Source organism: Lacerta agilis, chromosome 11 (assembly GCF_009819535.1).
Source record: "Lacerta agilis isolate rLacAgi1 chromosome 11, rLacAgi1.pri, whole genome shotgun sequence".
NCBI lineage: Eukaryota > Metazoa > Chordata > Lepidosauria > Squamata > Lacertidae > Lacerta > Lacerta agilis.
In genome coordinates, this window is record NC_046322.1 from 8,294,172 (window position 1) to 8,310,999 (window position 16,828).

Here is a 16,828-nt window from a genome sequence, read left to right on the forward strand (position 1 = left end):
GTGAGAAGACCTTGAGCTATTGCAGGCCAGAGATTTAGGCTGAAAGGCAATGGGATTTAAGCCACAGAAGCATCTTCAGGCTTGAAGAACACTCTTTTTGCCTGTTATCAGAGGCCGGGGGACACCATTTCAAACAGCATCTGACATAACAATGTTTGGCGCAATATATAGCACAGGGAAGCCAAACTCTAGTGTGAAGAGGGCAGCAACGAGGCTTAGGAGTCTGGAGAGCATCCTAGCAGGAAGGGTTAAAGAAGGTGTGCAAGTTTAGCTGGGAGAAGAGACGAGGAAAAAGCACTGGGGGCCACCAACTTCAAATATCTGAAGAGCTTTCACATAAATAGAGCAAATCCGTTCTCCGTTCCTCCAGAGGTTGGCAATCAACAGGTTCAGCTTCCAAGAGTGGTGATTTCTTCTAAACATTAGGTCAGGCTTCCTCAACCTCGGCCCTCCAGATGTTCTGAGACTACAATTCCCATCATCTCTGACCACTGGTCCTGCTAGCTAGGGATCATGGGAGTTGTAGGCCAAAAACATCTGGAGGGCCGAGGTTGAGGAAGCCTACATTAGGTCATGGGAAGAAGGGTGGGTCACGCTCATGAATTAAATAGGCACACACCCAAGAATCACGGAGTACCAGTGTTATAAGGGATCCCAGTTTGGTGTAGTGGTTAAGAGCGGTAGACTCGTTATCTGGGGAACCGGGTTCGTGTCTCCACTCCTCCACATGCAGCTGCTGGGTGACCTTGGGCTAGTCACACTTCTCTGAAGTCTCTCAGCCCCACTCACCTCACAGAGTGTTTGTTGTGGGGGAGGAAGAGAAAGGAGAATGTTAGCCGCTTTGAGACTCCTTCGGGTAGTGAAAAGCGGGATATCAAATCCAAACTCTTCTTCTTCTTCTTCTTCCCAAAGCTCAACAAGTCGATCCCACTTCCAGAGCAGGGAATAGGCTACCACAGCATCCCAACACGTTCCGCGTCACTTGGCCATTATTTAAATAGGAAGGGGCAGATGGGAGTCATCAGCCTGGGAAGGAAGCCCATCAAGGAGAAGGAGAACTCTGATCCTAAACCTCCGCTGCCTTGCTGGATATCTTCAGGAGAAGAAAACCCTACCCAAATCCAGATTGGAGTCCCTAAGACGGTTGGATGCCGCCTTGTACGCCTCCTTCCAGCAATTCCTGCAGCCAAGCTGGTGCCAAAGATGTTGCTCTGCTTTCTTTGGACCACATCAGCAAGGCTGAGAGAGGAGGGTCTTGTCATCTGGGCAGCCCAGGACCTCCAGGGGATGGTCACTCAAAGAAGTGCACTCCATCATCTCTCGAGACAGACCCTGCTAGTTAAAGCATCTCCTAACCCAGGAGAGAGGGACGGATGGGGCCTCCATACCTTGTGTTGCTGGTACAGCAGCTTCTGCACACAGTCCTCTTGGTTGAACTGGAAAGCGGCTTGGCACAAGTGGTCCATCAGGCAGAGTACGGCTCTCTCCTTGTGCCACAGCGGCTGGCTAGTGAGGGCCTGGACCCAGAACTCCAACACGGCCGCTGGCCCGACTCCGTTGGGAAGGCTGCTCATAAAAATGTGAGTCTGCCAAGAAAAAGGGCGGAGGGATGAAACGAGATCGCAATAAGGGGCGGAGAGAACCCAAACACCTGGACGGCAGCAACAAGGCATGAGAACAGCCCTTCTTATTAAAACAAAATAAAAAATAAAAATAAAAATTCCTTCCAGTAGCACTTTAGAGACCAACTAAGTTTGTTCTTGGTATGAGCTTTCGTGTGCATGCACAAACACTGCCACGATTAGAGACAGATTTTTGCAGGTGACAGAAAAGCAGTCCAAACAGGATTTGCTTGGGAATGCTCACTGCATGGGCTTCTCTCTCACACACAAACACACACACAGTACAGGGCCTGATTTTCACTCATTCACAGCACAGTCAACTCAATGACATTGTGTCTTTTGCCCACCCTTTTCCCATGCTTCTTCTAACGGGAGCCTCAGGGTGGTCATAGAATTGTAGTGCTGGAAGGGACTCCAAGGGTCATGTAAGTCCAACCCCTTGCAATGCAAGAATCTCCACTAAGGCATCCCTGACAGATGGCCATCCAACCTCTGCTTAAAAACCTCCAAGGAAGGAGAGTGCAGCACCTCGAGGGAGCCCATCCCAGTGCCGAACAACTCTCTCTGTCTGAAAATTCTACCTGATGTTTCGTCAGGATCTCCTTGGGGATGGCCTCAGAAATGGTCAGAAATCCAGAAGAGCTTGGCGATTCTACAAGCCTCCAACCCCCAGCTGCATGCAACTTGGCTTCCTTGACTGAGTCATCTACTACCAGGACTCCCAGTATCTCTCTCTCTCTCGTCGCAGGACCTTGGACAGTTCCGAGTTGGCAATTTGCTGAGGTCATGTAACCCTTCCTAGGCTTCGTCCCTTCGTTGTTGCCTCTTTGGCAGTGCTTGCCAAACACAAGCACTGGAAAGCGTGAGGCTCCTGGCATGGACAAAGACCATCCCTCAGGGGAATTGGCCTTGGTGGGGAAGGGGCGGCTGAAGGCACTTCCAGCTGGCAGGTTCTGGCTCCGCACTGGAGATTCTGCCTGGACCCAGAACACACTGATGTTGCTTGCACAGCTGGTCCTGGCTTCTGTTCCCCTGCATCAAAGTCCTGGCTACTTCCAGAGGTCGGGGTCATGACATTTTAGCTGCACTGATGTACCCTGAACCCACCCCGACCACTGTCACTCTCATTCAGTCATCCCTGGAACTCCTGAAATTTCAGCAGATACAGACCTACAAGCTCTCAAGCCTATCTTGTCGAGCCCAAGGATGAGAAGCTTGATTTGGGAAAGGAAGGAAGAGCCAAGATTCTCAGGAAGCTGCATTATACACTTGCAATACTGCACACGTTCTGTCAGATTCTTTAACTGAGATTGCTGCATTGCAGGGATTTGGAATAAGGGACCCTTTGGGTCATTTCCAACTTGACAATTTGATGATTCTGAGATTCCACGCTTGTGTGGACACACACATTCGTTTACATGGGGCAACAATTCTTATTTTATTTCTTTAACAAAAATTCATACGCTGCTTGATTGTTGTAAAGCCTCTAAGCAGTTTACAGGAAACATTGAAACTGTCATATAACTCCTTGCTGTCGTCTTGTGGCGCATTCTACTCTGGCACCGTGCAGGCTGATCTTTAGGAGCAAGGGGGTGGGTGGTTTGGTCCCTTGGTTCCCTTCCAGCCTTAAAAGAGCCCACAGTCGAAGAAGACACGCTTCTATCTCCTGACCTGAATCATGCAGTTGAGCAGCTTGATGTTTTCACCGTAACTCGTCCCAGTTAAGTGTTGAGTTACTTTCTGCGTCACTTGCTGAGTCATCCCTTGGGGGACGCCACTGTCCAGCTGAAGGAATTGATACAGGCAAGACAGAAACCTGGGGTGGGGGTGGGGACAAAGAACAAGTTGCCAATTTAATTGCCAGGTCAAAAAGGTACACTTGTCCCACTACCATTGTTAGAAACTGGGATACAAAAGCTAGGAGCCATATGGCTGATGGGAACGGGACGGTGGGTACCAAAACAGAACGTCTAGTCGCCATTTTTTTGTACATAGATTGGGATTTCTTTTTTAAAGACAGATAGCAGTAAAAAAAAAAAAGTTCTTTATTTCTTTTTTTTGCTGCCAGGTGATTCAGGGGGTCTGCAAGGTAGCACAGCAGCAAAAGACATGTATTTTGCTACCTCGCTACCCCGCAAAACAGCTGGTGTGCCCGGCAGCGCAGCAGCAGCAGCAAAAAAAAAAAACCCTGCAGACCCCCCTGAATCACCCAGAGAAGCAGGCCAGGCAAGTGGAGATGCTAGGCGCCAAAGGTGGCGCCTGGACATCTCAATCCTGTTGCAAAAGGCCAGTTGCCATTTGCAAAATGCCCAGCTAATTTCAAACGCTGTGCACTACATATACCAACTCTCAGAAAGGGCCCACTGGCTGAGCTGCATAAACCAGCCTGCCCTGATTAATTAATTAATTAATTAATTAATAATATCTGTACCCCCGTCCATCTGACTGGGTTGCCCCAGCCACTCTGGGCGGCTCCCAGCATATTCAAAAACATAGGTAAAGGTAAAGGGACCCCTGACCATCAGGTCCAGTCGTGTCCGACTCTGGGGTTGCGGCGCTCATCTCGCTCTATAGGCCGAGGGAGCCAGCGTTTGTCCACAGACAGCTTCCGGGTCATGTGGCCAGCATGACAAAGCCGCTTCTGGCGAACCAGAGCAGCGCACGGAAACACCGTTTACCTTCCCGCCGGAGTGGTCCCTATTTATCTACTTGCACTTTGATGTGCTTTCGAACTGCTAAGTGGGCAGGAGCTGGGACTGAGCAACGGGAGCTCACCCCGTGGCAGGGATTCGAACCGCCGACCTTCTGATCAGCAAGCCCTAGACTCTGTGGTTTAACCCACAACGCCACCTGGGTCCCTATTCAAAAACATAATAAAACATTAAACATTTAAAACTTTCCTATACAGAGCTGCCTTGAGATGCAGTAACAGCAGAATTTTGAAAGGATGGATGGGGGATACAAGCAAGGGAGGCAGTCTTGGGCTTACTGTTCGTTCTTCAGCAGGTAATACTGGCACGGGTAGAACAACGCTAACACTTTATCCAGCACGTGAACCACTGTTCTCAGATGCCGCGACTGCACCAAAACGCCCAGGAGTGGGATCCCCTCAGCGCAGAACTTCTCAACGCTATCAAAGTATAAGAAGAGGAAAACATTTGTTAGCCATTGGACAAAATGATAACAGTAATAACAGGCAGTAGGGTGGTCTGCTCCCATGCCTGCTGGCTTCCAGGAAGCTGACACAAATTCTTCTGAGGGGATTCCTGCCTCAAAGCTATTATGGGGAGACAGACAGGAAGATGCATTGGGCACCTCCCCCCACCGCCACCATGATATTATGTGCTGTAAATCTATCTTTGCTCCAAGTCGCTTGGAGACTTTCACATGACAAGCAACTACAGCCATACCTTGGAAGCCGAACGCCTTGGCTCCCGAACGGATCGGCTCCCGAGCGACCAAAACCCGGAAGCGAGCGTTCCGGTTTTCGAAAGATTTTCGGAAGCCGAACATCCAGCGCGGCTTCCGATTGGCTGCAGCCAACCGGAAGCCACACTTTGGTTTCCGAACAGTTCCAGGAGTCAAACGGGCTCCCGGAACGCATTCTGTTCAAAAACCAAGGTACCAGTGTATTAAGTTTAATAAATTAACAAATAAGCAAGGGGAAGGGCCATTGCTCAGTGGCAGAGAACCTGATTTGCCTGAAGAAGATGACAAGTTCCATTCCCAGCATCTCCAGGCAGGCCTGGGAGAGGCCCCTCCCTGAAACCTTGGAAAGCCATTGTCAGTCAGTTATACAGACCAATGGTCTGGCTCTGTCTAAGGCAACTTCCTATGTTACTATGATGCCAGGTTTGGAGCAGGTCAGCATGGTTTGGGGGGGAAAGAAGAAGAAGAGGGAGAGTTCAGATTTGATATCCCGCTTTATCGCTACCTGAAGGAGTCTCAAAGCAGCTAACAATCTCCTTTTCCCTTCCTCCCCAACATCAAACACTCTGTGAGGTGAGTGAGGCTGAGAGACTTCAGAGAAGCGTGACTCAGAGAAGTGTCACCCAGTAGCTGCGTGTGGAGGAGCGGGGAATCGAACCTGGTTCACCAGATTACAAGTCCACTGCTCTTAACCACTACACCACACTGGCTCACAGCTTCACAGGCCAAATAAGCCCCACGGGCAAGAGGCTCCCCACCACCGCTGAGCCATGATTGCACTTATAGAATCATAGAATCATAGAATTGGAAGAGACCACAAGGGCCCTCCAGTCCAACCCCCTGCCAAGCAGGAAACTCCCTTCCCTCTGCTTTCTGCTTGACTGTGAACGAGCTGCAAGCCTGGGGGGGGGGGGATGCATGAAAACCGAGAAATGCACTGCCAAGGAATGCTTGACATGAGCACACAAGCCAAAGGAGAGTTCTCCTGGCACTCACCTATGCCCCACCGTCGTCATGGCCAACGCCAGGTAGCAGCCAATGGGGAGACCCGACCGGACAGCCTTCAACAGTGGGTGAAACGTGGGCGATTCCACCAGCTCGAGCGTCGCAGGGGAGACAGGAGAGGGAGGCCAGGCCTGCTGCATGCCGTAGTCGTTGGCGTGCAGTTTCAGCCTCAAAACCAGCCCCCAGGCCCATTGGTTGAAGGAGGTTTCGGGTGTCTCTCCATAACGGACGACGCTGGCCAGGTAGGAGACCTAGGCAAAGAGAGACGAGACTTCTGGTTTGTCTGGGGAGACCCAGCCAGATGGACGGGGTACAAATATTATTATTATTATTATTATTATTATTATTATTATTATTATTATTATTTATTACTACTACTACTACACGGCAGCTTCCAGCAGTGCAAAGTCGCTTAGCACTGCTTTAAGCCTCACAGGTAGGGAAGATTGATGGACTCCAACTCCCATCAGCGCACCAGCAATGCTGATGGTCAGGAATGGTGTGGGAAGTGTAGTTCAGTGAAATCTGCACTGCCCACAGGCTTCATCACCTGTGCTTTTATCGACATTTATGGAAAGGTGGGGGGACCGAGGCAACAACTGCACAACCTTCCATACAACAGAAGCACAGGACAGTTTTTCAGCAGCAGTTTACAGGAACCCAGCTTGTCGCTGCCTCCCCCAAAGCTAACAGGATTGTATAAAGAAGTATTATTATACGATGAAAACACAAGAAGGATTTGACACAATGGGCAATAGAAGGGATTAAAGATTATGGCAGTTTTCTGGAAGACAGAAGAAATACCAACGATTGAAGAATGGCAGATGAAAATGATGGGTTATACGGAGCTCGCTGAGATGACCGGGAAACTTCGTGACCGGAGGGACGACGTGGTGGAAGAAGAGTGGAAGAAATTTAAATTATACTTTAAAAAACTATTGCATGGTAGAAAATTAGATATAATTTGGAAGAAAAGTTAGACTGTAGATTTAGAGTTTGGTTATGATGTAGGAATTGTGAAGGTATGAAGTTAAGATATTAGATAAGTTTAATGATTCTTTATAGTAAAGTAAGATATTTCAAGATGGTAAGAAATTACTAAAGATGATTCACAAGGAACGCAGGCAGCGGAGACAGGAGGAAGTCAGGATACAATGTAAAGGATAGATGTTAGGGATAGTATAGGTTTTTTGTTTTTGTTTTTTTATGGTTGTATTGTTTTGCATTGGTTTGTTTTGTATTGATTGTTGTTTATATAAAATTTAATAAATATTTTTTTAAAAAAAAAATATTACGGCAGTTTTGTTAAGGTTTAAGAGAGAGAAGGCAGGGTGCAGCAGGGGGTGAGTAATGGAAACACCATGGAAAAGCAGGTGAGAAGTTGGGGGGGAGTTTTTATTATGTATTGAAATGTATGTGCGAATTTTGGAAAACATAATTAAATAAAAAAACTTCAGGGCGAAAAAGCCAAGCTAACAGGAAGCTTTCAAGGAAGAAGGTCGTACCTGCTTGATGCTTTCAGAGATGAGCCCGCTGTACGGTTTCTGAGAGAGGTACTTCTGGTAAGCTTCTAAGACCATGAGTGCAACTTCAGCGTGGACCGCTGGGTCGAGATGAAGGCCACCCTGACGATATGAATGACGAATTTACAAGCAGCATAAATCACAGAGCCCTCCGGGAGAGGACATCCGACATCTTGCCTCCCTCTCGGTCGAAAACGAAAGCGGACAGTACAGACAGAGGACAAAGGAAAAAGTACCCGTCTGTGAAACTCCCAGTGGGGCGGGGCGTCCTCCAAGAGCTGTTTTAGCCCTGTAAGCTCAGGATCCACTCACACTTATTTCCATAGCTGTCAAGTTTCGGATTTGAAAATAAGGGATCAGCAGTCTCACCTATCCCGGGGACAGTCACATGTCAGTGGTGGGCGGAGCCAGAAGCAAAAGTGGGCGGAGCAGCAATGTAAACTCCAAGCGGGCTCGGGCTCGGAGCGGAGCAAAGAGGAGGGCAGCCATGTGCTCCGCGCGATGGAGCCCCATCGTCTTCTTGTCTGATCCCATCAAAACAGGACAGGAAGCAGCAGCTGCTCAAAGGCAGCCAGGCTCCGCCCGCCAGCTAACCTTATTGGCCGGCTGAGGGGCTCGGCGGCAACGGATAGGGGCTGATGCAGGGGGAGGAATACACTCCCCTGAAAGCATGGGAAACGGCTCCCACTTGCTTTGAGGGCTGAGGCTTTTCTCTCCAAGTAGGCGAGGTCTTCCCACCCAGTCCCTGGCCAGCAGGGGAGGAGCTGCTTCCATTAAAAACGGGAAATTTAAGGGAAATAAAAAATAAGGGAGAGCAGCGGGAAACTGCTTGATATAAGGGAGAATCCTGGGGAAAACTGGATACTTGACAGCACTGCTTATTTCCAAGACATAGGCCTTAAATGTACAACCCTCCCAGCACATCACAGTAAACCGTGGTCCCTGGGGCAGGTATGTTTGTACAAGGGATTGCGGTCTGCCTCAGTCCCAATGAACTGAGGGTTGTTCTTGGCTTACTGAGCAGAGTTCCTTGAAGAGTAACAGCCCCAGACCTGTTTCCTCTCCGCACTAGCAGGGAGAAGGCAAAACAACCCAGAAGGGAGCATGCTGACATATAAACAGCGGTGGCTTGCAGAGGCATGCCTGATGTCATCACTGTCTGTTTTCAGAGGCCATGGGTAAAAAAAAAAAAAATCCATTTACCCAAGCCTCTGGCTGGTCATTTGCAATGTGGATAAAAACTAGCCTTTTGTAGGAAGGTAAAATTTGCATTCGTTGCTCCGCCCGTTTCCGCTCTGTCCCCGCCCACCCACTGGCCTCACAAAATTGCCCATAAATGAATGCAGCCCTCATGTAGGAAAGGGCTCTGTGAAATCTGCACAAACCTCCCTATGGACTGAAACCAGGCTTTACTTTGCAATCAGCTGGTGCATTCCTTATGATGCAGCAAAAGCCCATTTAAAGCAGCTTTTCACTCCTGAACAAGTGTGTGTGTTTGTGGGGCGGCAGGGGTTTTAAAAAATGGGAGCCTGCCACCTGCAGTCCCCACCCCACCCCACCCCAAGTACTGGTATTAAAAATAACTGAAAAATTTAATGCATTATTCAATTCACTGATTTAAAAACTGCTGCTTTTCTCCTCCACACGCACCTGATCACAGAGCCCCCAGTTCAGCCCTTCCAGGATAATGCAGGCGAGCTTGTTCTCCACTTCAGTGAGGCTGTGATTCAGAAGCCAGTCGCGGATCAGGGCCACCTCGGACGAAGACGGCTTCCAGAGGTGCATGGGCAGCTCTTTAAATAAATAAAGAGAAACCTAAGAAGAAAAAGGTGACAGATATATGTCGATGAAGATGATGGAGAACGGCAACAGCCAGGGAAAGACAGACATAACGTTTCACAAGAACAGGAAGAAACACCACAGACGGAATGATTGCCACACACAGGAAGAATGAGGATATAGTCTGAGCGCCTCACTTGTAGTTTTATAAAACATTTAATGCGTCAACACGAATAGAAGTTATTAATATTGCAGTTGTTGTATAAGGGATTATTATTATGACCGGAATGTAATGGAAAATAGTTAAGATTTTGGAACGCAGAAATAAAGAAAAGCATAAAACCATCAATTCTAGCACGCGGGGGGCCACCTAAATTACATAATTCAGTATCTGAACGATTGGTATTAGCAATTGTATTATAAATTGGTATTGTTATAATGAGGCTGTTATTGGAATGTAACTGAAAACTAATTAAAAATATTATAATAATAAAAAAGACCATCTTAAAAATACAGTGAAGTCTTTTTCAACGCCGTTGGGAGGGAGTAATCTTGCAAAAATAAAGGCTCATAAAGCAACAGAATGGAAATCTTGGACCCGCTTTCACAAGCCTCTATTGGCATCCATGTATCAAGAGACAATGGAGTGTACCTAGGGGGTGGAGTCAAACTGCAGCACTGAAGTGAGCTCCCCAGGCACAAGACTGGGCAGTGTGTCTGGAGGTCCTGGGCTGCCCAGACGACAAGACACGCCCCCCCCAGCCTCGCTGATGGGATCCAAAGGTAAGCAGAGCAAGACGTCTGGCACAAGCTTGGCTGCAGGAGTTGCCGGAAGGAGGCAAACAAGGCGCCACCCAACAGTCTCAGGGACTCAGCCCCAGATTTGTGCAGGGTTTACTCCTTAGCCTTTTATTTTCCGAAAGATATCCTGCAAGGCAGTGGAGGTTTAGGATGAGAGTTTTTTCATTCTCCCACATGGGCTACTTTCCCGGGCTGCCAAGCCCCACCTGCCCCTTGGCTCTCAGCTCATGGGCTTCTAGGTAAAGGTAAAGGTAAAGGTAAAAGTACTCCTGACCATTAGGTCCAGTCGCGGATGAATCTGGGGACGCACCCTCATCTCGCTCTATAGGCTGAGGGAGCCGGCGTACAGCTTCCGGGTCATGTGGCCAGCATGACTAAGCCGCTTCTGGCGAACCAGAGCAGCACACGGAAACGCCGTTTACCTTCCCGCCAGAGCGGTACCTGTTTATCTACTTGCACTTTGACGTGCTTTTGAACTGCTAGGTTGGCAGGAGCAGGGATTGAGCAACAGGAGCTCACCCCGTCGCGGGGATTCGAACCGCCGACCTTCTGATCGGCAAGCCCTAGGCTCTGTGGTTTAACCCACAGCGCCACCCGCATCCCTTCATGGGTTTCTAAGGTGACTCTTATTAGCAGTATGGGCTCTATGGCTCTTTGGTCCTCCAAGCTCCGATCTCCAACAAGGCTGTGCGTGTTCTGTGATTCAGAACATGCTTCTAGTCCCTACTGTTTACCCAGATAAGAGCTGTAAGGTGTGCATTTGGGAGGTGGCAGGCGGTGAAACATCAGGCCGTGGGTGAATGAGATTTCCATCATTCGGAAGGCGAAGCTAAAGGTCCTTGCCGTTGCCCTTCTGAACCAGAATAAACGCAAAACGACTGGGCTGGCATACAATTCTGGTGGGAGCATTTTAAGTCGTGGTTTGCACATGGCCAAAGGATATTATCCATCAACTGTGCCCAGCAGCACAGCATAGCGTGGTTCTTACCATGCCAACCTTTTCAATGGTCTCTTTGACTCGGTCCAGAAGAACAGAGATCATGCTCGTGTGGACAGCGGTGATGGCGCCCAGGAGCTCCCGGCCAACCTTTGAGAAAGTCTCCCTTGTGGAAAGGCTGACGTAAGACACCTGGAGAAATACAGCGGTTTTTATTTCATTTTTAACCACTTGCTGGGGCTTTCCCTGGTAGAACGCCATTTCTCAGCAAACAGCCTTGCTCAACTTCAGACAGACGAATGGCTGGCTGGGCCCCATGAAAAGGAGGCAGACACACAGCCATCTCTTAGCGCTTTCGGAGCAGAGGCAAGATTCGAATCAGGGGCTGCTTGCTTCGCAGCTCCGCCTTTCAGCCGCAGTGCGGAAGCCACTCACGGGTCGGAGCTTTCCGCCCGACACCGCACCTCCCGCTCACCTATCGAACTGTTCCTGGCTCACCTCATAGATCTCCAGCACGATGACTCTGACGAAGTCCTGGTCAGCACCATCGCGTTTCGCCTGAGCCATCTGGGCAAACGTCGTCAGCAGGCAGATCTCCTCGGAGCCGTTCATCGACTGGAGGTACTTCTCGAAATTCTCCAGGTGGGCTGGGTCTGTCAGTGGCAAAAGAGGGGGCTGGTTTTATTTCAAGGGCAAAGACAGGAGGTCCTCCTTTAACGGGAGTTTCATTCCACCCTGCGTCACAGCGGTGAACTACAGATATTGTCTGACCGCAACACCCACTGTCCCTGAGAAATAGACTCTGCTGTCTGGGGCAGAGGGGAGCTTGAGTCCAACATCATATGGAGGATGAGGACAACAACAACAACAAAACAGCAACAACAACAACAAGTTTTTATTACAACAACGATAAGTTTTTATTTATACCCCGCCAACAACAACAACAACAACTTTTTATTACAACAACGATAAGTTTTTATTTATACCCCACCCTCCCTGGCCAGAACTGGGCTCAGGGCAGCTAACACCAATAAAATTACAATAAAACGTAAAAGAAAGAAGAAACAGTTAATTAAAATATGGGATAAAATACAATTTAAAATTTAAAATGCAGCCTCATTTTAGTAGTAACCCATAAATCAAAACCATAAGGGGAGGGAAACGTATGGGTCAGACTGAGTCCAAACCAAAGGCCAGGAGGAACAGTTCCGTCCTGCAGGCCCTGCGGAAAGATGTCAAATCCCACAGGGCCCTGTTCTCTTGTGACAGAGCGTTCCACCAAGTTGGGGCCAGTACTGAAAAGGCCCTGGCTCTAGTTGAGACCAATCTAACCACCTTGTGGCTCGGGACCTCCAAAGTGTTGTTATTTGTGGGCCTTAAGGTCCTCCACGGGGATGATGAGGATGAGGATGATAATGATTATTACTATTATTATCATTATTTTATTATTTATACCCCGCCCATCTGGCTGGGTTTCCAGCCAGTCTGGGTAGCTTACAGCACATAAAAGATTGTTAAACATTTCAGGTGTTTTCTAAAAGTCAAATAGCTGTTTATTTCCAAATTGGCTACCGCTGCTGCGTTCTAAATAGATAGGGGGCCTGAATGGATTCCCAGCATGACCAAGTCTGCACACTGCAGCTAGCATGGGGTGGAGGAGGGCAGATCTCTTCCTAGCGGCAAAGAATTGGGAGTGGAAGCACACAAACGGCTGTAAAAAAAAGAAAAGAAAGAAAAACCATCTGCCTAATCCCACCCATTTGCCCCCAAAGCAGATCCCCCATTTGCCCCCAAAGCGCCACCACCACCACAGGAAGATGGCCAGAGGGCTGCATCGCAGTGATGGATTCAGAAGGAATCGGCGCTTGCCTGCGTTACCACTTGCTTGGTCCCGGGACACCAGCCCTGGCGCTTACACCGCAGGTAGATGAGCATCCCAATATACCTGGCTGAAATTCAACACGCAAACACCCAAAGAAAGAAAGGGAGAAGGGGGGCATTGAGACGCTACCATTGAGTCTGTGTTTGCAGTCGGCCAGCTGCACCGCGGCGCATAGCTTCTCCAGGTTCTCGCTTTCTGCGCAGTGCATGATGGAGAAGAGCTTCCAGAGCATATTGCAAGACAGGGTCCCGTATGGCATCTCGGACATAAAGAGCCAGACCCCCAGCCTGTTGGGAATGGGAAGACCAAACGGAAATGTTTTGGGCACAGGAATAATAATAATAATAATAATAATAATAATAATAATAATAATAATAATTTATACCACGCCCACCTGGCTGGGTCTCCCCAGCCACTCTGGGCAGCTTCCAGCAAAATATTAAAATACACCAATTCATCAAATATTAAAAGCTTTCCTAAACAGGGCTGCCTTCAGATGCCTTCTAAAAGTCAGATAGTTGTTTATTTCTTTGACATCTGGTGAGAGGGCGTTTCACAAGGCGGGTGCCACTACCGAGAAGGCCCTCTGCCTGCTTCCCTGTAGCTTTGCTTCTCGCAGCGAGGGAACCGCCAAAAGGCCCTCGGCGCTGGACCTCAGTCTCCGGGCACAACAATGGGGATCGAGACGCTCCTTCAGGTACAGTGGGAGAAGGCCATTTAGGGCTTGAAAGGTCAACACCAACACTTTGAATCGTGCCCGGAAATGTACTGGGAGCCAATGTAGGTCTTTCAAGACCAGTGTTATGTGGTCTCGGCGGCTGTTCCCAGTCACCAGTCTAGCTGCCGCATTCTGGATTGATTGCAGTTTCCGGGTCACCTTCAAAGGTAGCCCCACGTAGAGCGCATTGCAGTAGTCCAAGCGGGAGATAACCAGAACATGCACCACTCTGGTGAGATAGTCCACAGGCCGCTACCCTTGCAGCAAAGGCAGAGAGGATGCTCAAGTGGTCCAGCCACTCACTTTGTCAGCTTTGGCACACCTCTCCTGCAGAGGAAACGCTTATCCCCCTAACCTTGGCAATTAACTGCATGCTGAAAAGCTCCGATAAAAGCCATTTTCCTCCACGGCTTGAGGATTGGAGTTCTGGGCTTCTATTGGGTCCCACCTGACTTCACAGGTCTCTTCTAGATGCAGCCTGGACTCCCCCAACCGCCACAAATGCCTCCCCCCACCCCCGGCACAGCCCCTCGTTTCCTACCTTTTCGCTTTCAGGACTTGGAGGACAGCCCTCAGGAAGAGCTCGTCATATTCCACTTGCAGTTTCTCAACAGAGTAAGGGTGCATCTCGTAGCCGTAGCCCTTGGCCTGGCTGGCATACTGGGCCCAGTGGTCACTCACGTAGCAAAGCGTCATCCTAACAGCAGGAGGCACGAGAGAGGGGGATCGGGGAGAGGAAACAGGACAATGCGGAAAATCTGAATGTCTACAAATCATTTAAGAACATAACAAGAGCCTTGCAGCCGGATCTGGCCAACGGTGCATTGTAGTCCAGCCTCCTGCTCTCACTGCTTGAAGTGCCTGGAGTCTGTTTCTCAAAAAAGGCAGCCCTGCCGGGCAACCACTCTGCAGGAGGAATGTCAACACAGAAAATCAAATGTTTCATATTTCCCCATTATTATTCAGAAGACGGTGTTTTTGCATTTGCCATCCGACAGCCATCCGATCACAATTTCACATGGGAAAAGTATCGCCGACAGAGGTTCGAAATACTCTTTACAGCAGCCTTCCCCAACATGGTGCCTTGCAAATGTTTTGGGCTCCTCCTCCCATAAGCCCTGGTCACCATAGCCGATGGGCAGGGGTGGTGGGAGTTGCAGGCGAAAACATCTAGAGGGCACCCAGTTGGCAAAAGCTGCTTTAAGGAGGGAGTTGGGTTTGCTTAGCCTGGTGAAGGGAAAGACTGAGAGTTGACATACTGTAGATAGATACCTTCAAGTATCTGAAGGGCTGCCAGGTGGAAGAGGGAGAAAGCCTATTTTCTGCTGCTCCAAAGAGTAGGACTGGAACCAACGGATTAAAGTCACAAGAAAGGAGATTCCGACTAAACATCAGGAAGAACTTTCTGACAGTAAGAGCTATTTGACAGTGGAACGGAATCCCTCGGGGGGGGGGGGTGGACTCTCCTTCCTTGGAGGTTTTTAAGCAGAGGCTGGAAGGCCATCTGTCAGGAATGCTTTAGCTTAGATTCCTGACATACAAAGGATGGCCCTTGGGGGTCGCTTCGAACTCTACAATTTTCTGATTCTGTGATCGGTAAATAATGAGGATGATGCAACAGCTGCTGAACTACACATACCCAAGGCCCCTTTGGAAACATGTAAAGAACCCACAGTGCAGGTGGTGCTGTGGGTTAAACCACAGAGCCTAGGGCATGCCGATCAGAAGGGTCGGCGGTTCGAATCCCTGCTCCCGTTGCTCGGTCCCAGCTGCTGCCCACCTAGCAGTTCGAAAGCACGTCAAAGTGCAAGTAGATAAATAGGTACCCCTCTGGCGGGAAGGTAAACGGCGTTTCAGTGCGCTGCTCTGGTTCGCCAGAAGCGGCTTAGTCATGTTGGCCACATGACCCGGAAGCTGTACGCCGGCTCCCTCGGCCAGTAAAGCGAGATGAGCACAGCAACCTGAGTCCTCCGCGACTGGACCTAATGGTCGGGGTCCCTTTACCTTTAAAGAACCATAGGAAGCTGTTGCATGGCCCTCAGACCCCTTACGGCGCTACAATTCTAAGATGTTTTGATTCTAAAAAAGGTAAAGGACCCCTGGATGGTTAAGTCCAGTCAAAGGCGACTATGGGGTTGAGGCGCTCATCTTGCTTTCAGACCGAGGGAGCCGGAGTTTGTCCACAGACAGCTTTCCAGGTGTCATGTGGCCAGCAGGACTAAACCACTTCCGGTGCAACGGAACACCGTGACAAGTGCCAGAGCGCACAGAAATGCCATTTACCTTCCCGCTGCGGCGGTACCTATTTATCTACTTGCACTGGCATGCTTTCGAACTGCTAGGTTGGCAGGAGCTGGGACAGAGCAATGGGAGCTCACCCCGTTGCGGGGATTCGAACCGGCAAGCACAAGAGGCTCAGCGGTTTAGACCAGAGCGCCACCCATGTGGACCTGTGCCTAGAAAGCATGGGGCAAAAGGAAAGTGTAGATGAGTCTCAGTGTTGCCCTTGTAGGACTCAGCAGAGAGAAGGATGGGGACGAAGCCAGAATCAGTTGGCTCTGCCGGTCGCTGGCTCTGACACCACCTTTATAACCACAGCACAACAGGCAAGTTCCCTTGCACACAGATGCTCACCTAACATCTGCTGCTGCACACAAAGATCTATACATCGGGGCGCTAATCTAACGCTGGCAGAAGAACAAAACCTCTCAGGTGTTTCTGTTGGAGCAAAGCGGCAATTTCAAAACTGGGATGGGATGCCGAGGTGTGAGGGACCCTTATTCCCGATCCCTCGCTTTCGATGCTTCCCCAAACCGTGTCTCTCCCTAGGTTTCACTGACGACTAAAATGAATCCTAAAGTGTTCATATGGGAGATGTCTCTGGGGTACCTCAGTGCTCCACGTTCGAAAACCTCTTGCCACCTATGGGACCTCCCTCCCCGGATTCCCAACTACTGCAGTTTTCCTTCCCTTTTGGCAACTGCGTGGCACCTTTGGCTTCACTGCCCAGCCCTCTGTATGACAGGAGAATAAGCAAACCGTTTCCTCTTCCACAGGAAAACTTTGTTCTCTCCCCTTAGTCACACCTCTTAAGGCACTGATGCGCTGCCAGAGTCAACGAACGTTGAAACA

The 16,828-nt window shown here is 49.5% G+C and overlaps 1 protein-coding gene across 1 annotated transcript in view; it reads right to left on the reverse strand.

Moving 5' to 3' along the window:
- EPG5 (ectopic P-granules autophagy protein 5 homolog) overlaps positions 1-16,828 on the reverse strand; it is a 75,349-nt gene that overhangs the window by 38,097 nt on the left and 20,424 nt on the right. Inside the window, exons 10-19 of the mRNA XM_033163774.1 lie at positions 14,238-14,393; positions 13,108-13,265; positions 11,595-11,749; positions 11,148-11,288; positions 9,230-9,394; positions 7,562-7,681; positions 6,048-6,307; positions 4,612-4,752; positions 3,294-3,438; positions 1,389-1,586 (exon numbers count right to left, since the gene is read on the reverse strand). Coding sequence (XP_033019665.1) covers positions 1,389-1,586; positions 3,294-3,438; positions 4,612-4,752; positions 6,048-6,307; positions 7,562-7,681; positions 9,230-9,394; positions 11,148-11,288; positions 11,595-11,749; positions 13,108-13,265; positions 14,238-14,393 — 1,639 coding nt within the window. The remainder of the gene's footprint in view (positions 1-1,388; positions 1,587-3,293; positions 3,439-4,611; positions 4,753-6,047; positions 6,308-7,561; positions 7,682-9,229; positions 9,395-11,147; positions 11,289-11,594; positions 11,750-13,107; positions 13,266-14,237; positions 14,394-16,828) is intronic.